The 5,904-nt window shown below is 64.9% G+C and overlaps 1 protein-coding gene across 1 annotated transcript; it reads left to right on the top strand.

Moving 5' to 3' along the window:
• Positions 1-230: 230 nt before the first annotated feature.
• Positions 231-5,583, top strand: TEKT4 (tektin 4). The gene is made up of 6 exons (XM_032260073.1): positions 231-922; positions 2,386-2,456; positions 2,825-2,968; positions 3,591-3,813; positions 4,427-4,581; positions 5,314-5,583. The coding sequence occupies exons 1-6, from the start codon at positions 389-391 to the stop codon at positions 5,528-5,530; spliced, it is 1,344 nt and encodes a 447-aa protein (XP_032115964.1). The 5' UTR covers positions 231-388; the 3' UTR covers positions 5,531-5,583.
• Positions 5,584-5,904: the final 321 nt, after the last annotated feature.

The raw sequence follows: 5,904 nt of genomic DNA, 5'->3' as shown, positions 1-5,904 counted from the left end.
CAGCAGGTCCCCACCCACATCCTGAACCCTAAGGGTGGGACACAGAGGCTGGAGACAGGCTGGCCCCAGTATCCTCTAAGTGACAGGAACCCTTGGCCACTGCTGATTGCACCAGGCGGGGACAGGGAGGGCAGGGCTGGGGCTGCCTGGCCCTTTAAGAGGGTAGTTCTTCTTGTCCCCTAGAATGCTCCCTCCCCCAGCCACTGGAGGAGAGATCCCCGTTGCTCAGCAACAGGAAGATCTTGGTGTACAGTGTCACCCAGGCGACTGGGAGCCGCGTCCTGCTCTGGGACTGAGCCGCTGAAGCTGCCCCGCTGACCGCACGGGGCTGACCGCAACTAGCTGACCACACCCCTCACTCCCCTGGCCCTGGTAGACGGCGGGCACCATGGCGCAGACGGACGTGCTACTGACCAAAGAGCCTGCCCCGCAGACGGTGCCGCCCTGCGAGCTGCCCTGCAAAGTGTCCGAGGTGGCTCGCAACACGGGCGCCTACACGTCCTCTGGCCTGGCCACCGCCGGCTTCCGCACCGCCAAGTACCTGCTGGAGGAGTGGTTCCAGAACTGCCACGCGCGCTACCACCAGGCCTTCGCGGACCGCGACCAGTCGGAGCTGCAGCGGCACGAGAGCCAGCAGCTGGCGGCGGAGACCCAGGCGCTGGCGCAGCGCACGCAGCAAGACTCCACGCGCAGGGTGGGCGAGCGGCTGCAGGACACGCACGGCTGGAAGTCGGAGCTGCAGCGCGAGGTGGAGGCGCTGGCCGCGGAGACCAACCTGCTGCTGGCCCAGAAGCAGCGGCTGGAGAGCGCACTGGACGCCACGGAGGTGCCTTTCTCCATCGCCACTGACAACCTGCAGTGCCGCGAGCGCCGCCAGCACCCCAACCTCGTGCGCGACCACGTGGAGACGGAGCTGCTGAAGGTGCCAGCAGCCTGGGTTGGCCAGGACTTGTGGGCACAGAGAGGAGGGGCCCTGGCAGTTCATGTGGACAAGCCACGTGGCTTGCGGGAGCCCAGCCCTCTGCACGTGGGACCCCTGAGTCCCGAAATCTGGCCCCTTAGTGACAGACTGACTTCTCAGCAGCTGTTTCTCCTCTGGGTGCCTCTCCTCCTCCAACCCCTTTGAACTGGCACAGTCATCTTGACCCTGAGCTCCCAGGACTGAGCCACAGGGCCCCTCCCCAAAAAGCGTCCCTGGCTGGGACAGCTGCTCCCAAGGTGGAAACCCAGTCCTGGGCCAGCACTGCGGGTGTGGTCAGGTGGCGTGGGCTGGGCTGGGAGCCACCGCTCCCATTCATCCTACACACAGCAGGGGCCTCAAAGATCTGCACCGGCAGGTCCCCCTCCTCCATGTCCCCCGTGCCTTCCTAATCCAGCCCAGCTTGTCTGTGGGGCAGCCTCAGGATGAGAGGGTAACTCAGTCCTGGCTCTGCTGCTGGCTCTGCAGCATTCTCTGACCTCTCAGAGCCTGGGGCCTCCGGAGAATGCACTGCAGGCCTGTGGACATCCCTGAAAGATATCAGTAGGGGCAGCTGGTTTCCTGCCACACACCGGAGCTCAGGCCAGAACCTTGAGTCCCTCCCTCCCCTCCTGCCTTCCCTCCTCCCTCCCTTCCCCTTCCGCAGGCCCCTCCCCCTGCACCCTCTCAGTGCTTCAAAAACTCCTGCAGCTCCCCCAAACCCTCTGCCCACACCAAGGGCGCCTGCCCAGTGAGGAAAACACTGACAGACAGGAAGAGGCAAACCCACAGGACAGCAGGGCGCAGGACTGGGGCCCTGGCACACAAGGAGGTAGCTGGTGGTCAAGGCAAAGACCCCAATCACAGGGAAAAGGCTTGTTCCTAAGCACAGAAAATGAGACCAGCCAGGCAGTGTGAAGAAACACAGGGTGCCCCTCCTGTTCTTGGTGTGAGGATAGCCTTTCCCAGCACAGAGCCCAAGGGGCAGCCTGGGGGGGCATCTGTGCCTCTAGAGTTGGAGTCCTCAGGGGCTGTCCAGGGGCCAGGGGAGGCGCCTTTCCTGGGAGCACAAAGCGAGCAGCAGTGATGACCCCTAAGACCTGGGGCATGGGAACTGCTACTGAGGGACCCATCCAGCAGCCCATGGAAGGCCCTGGAGGAAAACACCCCACTTACAAGGCACCAAGGAGAATGCCCAAAAGCCCAGGATAAACCCAGTGAGAGCGCAGGGGCCGGAACCCCACTTTCCAGGAAAAAGGCCTGCAGAGAAGCAGATGGGTCTGACCCCAGGCACACAGCCAGGACTCAGGGCCCGGCCCTCAGCTCCTTCTGGGTGCTCAGGCTTTGACCAAGGCCTGCAGCGGCTGGGCCTGCTGGGATTCCTCACCAGGGACCGGCTCTGGTGCTCAGGGCGTTTCCTCCCCCAGGAAGCGGAGCTTATCCGGAACATTCAGGAGCTGCTGAAGAGAACCATCATGCAAGCTGTGAGCCAGATCCGGTGGGTCCCCCCAAAGGCCTCCTGACCGCACTCACAGGTGGTCCTGGGACAGGGCATAGAACACAGGATCCTGAGGCTCAGAGCCCGCAGGGGCTGTCTCAGGTCACAGTGGAAGCGCAGGGCTGGATGGGGTGGTTCCGGCCAGCCTGGGGTTCTGAGGGGCCAGAGAGCCCAGCTGCACATCTGATCCGCAGCCTCCCAGCCTGGGCAGCCGCTCCTGGTCACTGCTGAGCAGGAGGACCGCCCGGGACAGGCCGGCTAGGAGCCTCCCTCTTGAAGCTGGCATTGGGGCCCAGCCTGCTGCGGGGAGGGTCCCCAGCAGGGCCCTCCTTGGGCACACACCCAGGCCCTGCCCTGCACCGCCCCAGGCTGAACCGGGAGCACAAGGAGACCTGCGAGATGGACTGGTCGGACAAGGTGGAGGCCTACAACATCGACGAGACCTGCGGGCGCCTCCACACCCAGAGCACCGAGGTGCAGTCTCATCCGCACTCCACCTCCTTCCAGGAGAGGTGGGCCCCAGCCCTGCCCCTGCGCTTGCCCTGGCTGTGGTCGTGCCTCCCCCTCGCCTGGGGGCCCCCTCAGGACTGCTGCCCCCAGCCTGGCCCGGAAGCTCTTACCCCCGAGGGCATTAGGGCAACTGTCTGCCCCGGGGATGAGCAGGTGAGCAAGACCCCCTCAAGGGCCCAGCGCGCGCACAACTATGGAGCTCAGCCACCCGGAGACTGGACACGGTGGGGGCGGGATCAGCCCGAGGCGCGGGCAGAACTGCATTTCCGCTCACGGCCGGCAGAGGGCGCGCGAACACCGCCACTGGAGGGCAGCAAACTCCCGGGGGGGCCTCGGAGGAGGCGGTGCTGGGGACTGGGTCGCCGGGGCACGAGGGGACTAGGCGCCCGGTGTGGGTATGGGGAGGGGGGACGCAGGCGAGTTGTGGGCGGGGGGCACTCGGGAGCAGGGAGCCTGAAGGGCTGGGCTTCGTGGGGTGGCGTGGGGTGCACCGGAGTCCGTGCGGGCCCTCCAGGAGCTCGGGGCGCGGGCAGGCCACGGGGGCGAGGGACGCTAGGGGGTGGGGCAGGACCCCCAGCCTTTACAGGGCCTCCCTGCCCCTCCCCTGGCTGTCCCCGCCTGCAGCGCGTCCACGCCTGAGACCTGGGCCAAGTTCACTCAGGACAATCTGTGCCGCGCCCAGCGCGAGCGCCTGGCCTCGGCCAACCTGCGGGTGCTGGTGGACTGCATCCTGCGCGACACCTCCGAGGACTTGCGGCTGCAGTGTGACGCCGTGAACCTGGCCTTCGGGCGCCGCTGCGAGGAGCTGGAGGACGCAAGGCACAAGCTGCAGCACCACCTGCACGAGGTGGGGTGCCCTGAACCCCCGGGACAGCTCCCGAGTTCGCCCACCACTCTGCCCCCTCATCACCTGGCCTGGGCCCTCAACACCTCCCTCCTCTGCCCCACCCACCCTGAGGGACCCCAGAAGCAGATGCCAGTCCTCCTCAAATCTACATAAAACCAGATAACATTGGGTATGATCGGCGTGTTGCCACCCCCATGACTGGGCAGGAGGAGCTGTGGGGAGGATGGAGGCAGGAGGAGGTCTGGGGAGCACTCACTGCCCAGGGGGTCCCCAAGAGTCCTGGCCTGGCAGGCAGAGCTCTGACTCTTAGGCTATAAGCGTGACCTTTCCTACCTGTAAGTTCCGAGTCCTTGAGCAGGGTTCGGGTCCTGGTGACCACCAGGGATGGGAGTTCTTGGACCTCTAGAGATAAGGGACAACAGGGTGCCTGACTCTCCAGAGCCCTCTGGGGGCCCCCGTGCACATTGTCCCTTCAGCCACGCCTCCCCGGGGCCCCTGGACAGGGCTGCCCTCTGAACGCAGCCCAGGGCCCAGGTAGGACCAGGCTGGTCTGGGGCGTTCCATATGCTGGGGCATGGGGGCGCAGGCCCAAGGGCCACTGTCCTGTCTGCAGACGCTGCGGGAAGTCACAGACCAGGAGCACAACGTGGCAGCGCTGAAGCAGGCCATCAAGGACAAGGAGGCACCTCTGCGAGTCGCCCAGACCCGGCTGTACCTGCGCTCGCACCGGCCCAACATGGAGCTGTGCCGTGACGCGGGCCAGTTCAGGTGCTGCCTGGCCTCTGGGGCAGCCCCGGGTGGCCCCGTCCACCTCCTCCCAGCCTCTCTGATCTTGGACTCCTATGAACACCCCAACCTCCCCCCACACACACACACATCCCCTGCAGGTATTGAGAGGGGAGGGCGACCCTGGGGCCACACACAAGCACGCCTTACACACAAAGGCACAGACAGGACACTGGGCATGTCATGGGTTGGGGGCTCCCAGTGCCAGGGACCTGTGCCCAAGTGCTCTCACCCACCCTGTGCTGCCTCAACTTCCTGGTAAGAAGCTCCTTCAACAAGGTGAACTCCTGAAGGGCACAGGGCCAGAGAGACCAGGCAGGGCCATGCCCTGCTGCCCTGAGGGTGCTGTCCACACCTCTGATGGAAAGCGTGACCTATGCCTGGGCTCCAGGAGCAGATGCTCATCCTTTTGTTTCCCTGGTTAACAGGTGCTCAGTGGCCCCTTCTGAGCATAAGAACCTTTCTTCCTTCCCTGCCTCTCAGTTCCTTCCAGGAACTGGGGGCCTCCCTCAGACATAAGGAATGGCAAGAGCTGAGCCTGGTGGGCTGAGGGGCCACTTTCCTGGTGGGGTTCCCTTAGGAGTTCTTTTGTGAGTCTTGCCAGGACCTCCTGCCCGCTCCAGTTGGGGCCTGTGAGTTTTGGGTCCCCTGCTGCCGGGAAGGTGCACACTTCCGCCCTCCCCAGACCCGGCTCACACCCCTCAACACCCCCAGGCTGGTGAGCGAGGTGGAGGAGCTGAACATGTCCCTCGCAGCGCTGCGGGAGAAGCTTCTAGAAGCGGAGCAGTCCCTGCGCAACCTGGAGGACACCCGCATGAGCCTGGAGAAGGACATCGCCTCCATGACCAACAGCCTCTTCATCGACCGCCAGAAGTGCATGGTCCATCGCACCCGCTACCCCACCATCCTGCAGCTGGCCGGCTACCAGTGAGCAGCTAGCACAGCACTTCCCCCATCCCCCAAATAAACAGCACGTTAGCTTTCTGCACTGAGTGCGTGTGCCTGGTGGGGACTCCAGTTGCTGCCCATCTGAGCTGGCCTTTGGGTCCCCTGTGAGGCTGGCTCTGTCTATGGACTCATCATCCCAACTATGGGAGATGAGGGGTCAGAGCCGAGGACCAGGAGTCCCTGTGCCTCAGAGGACACGACGTGCCCAGGTGGCGACTAGGGCTCCATAGCACAGCTCAGGTGTGGCCGCAGACCGTGTGTCCAGCCCAGGGCCAGGCCATCCAGCTCCCGCTCCCCCCTCCCCCAGTGCTGGCTCCTCCGTTCCTTCACCAGGGTCTTTGGGCCTTGGGACATCTT

The sequence above is a fragment of the Sapajus apella genome, unplaced genomic scaffold, assembly GCF_009761245.1.
Source record: "Sapajus apella isolate SASKATOON/1434 unplaced genomic scaffold, GSC_monkey_1.0 scaffold114, whole genome shotgun sequence".
NCBI lineage: Eukaryota > Metazoa > Chordata > Mammalia > Primates > Cebidae > Sapajus > Sapajus apella.
This window is presented reverse-complemented; position numbering and strand designations above follow the sequence as displayed.

Bases quoted from the DNA above. Each gene is read 5' to 3' on its own strand.
- TEKT4 (XM_032260073.1), top strand. From the start codon at position 389: ATGGCGCAGACGGACGTGCTACTGACCAAAGAGCCTGCCCCGCAGACG. The intron at 3,814-4,426 runs GTGGGGTGCCCT...TCCTGTCTGCAG, and splicing joins TGCAGCACCACCTGCACGAG to ACGCTGCGGGAAGTCACAGA. The intron at 4,582-5,313 runs GTGCTGCCTGGC...CAACACCCCCAG, and splicing joins CGTGACGCGGGCCAGTTCAG to GCTGGTGAGCGAGGTGGAGG.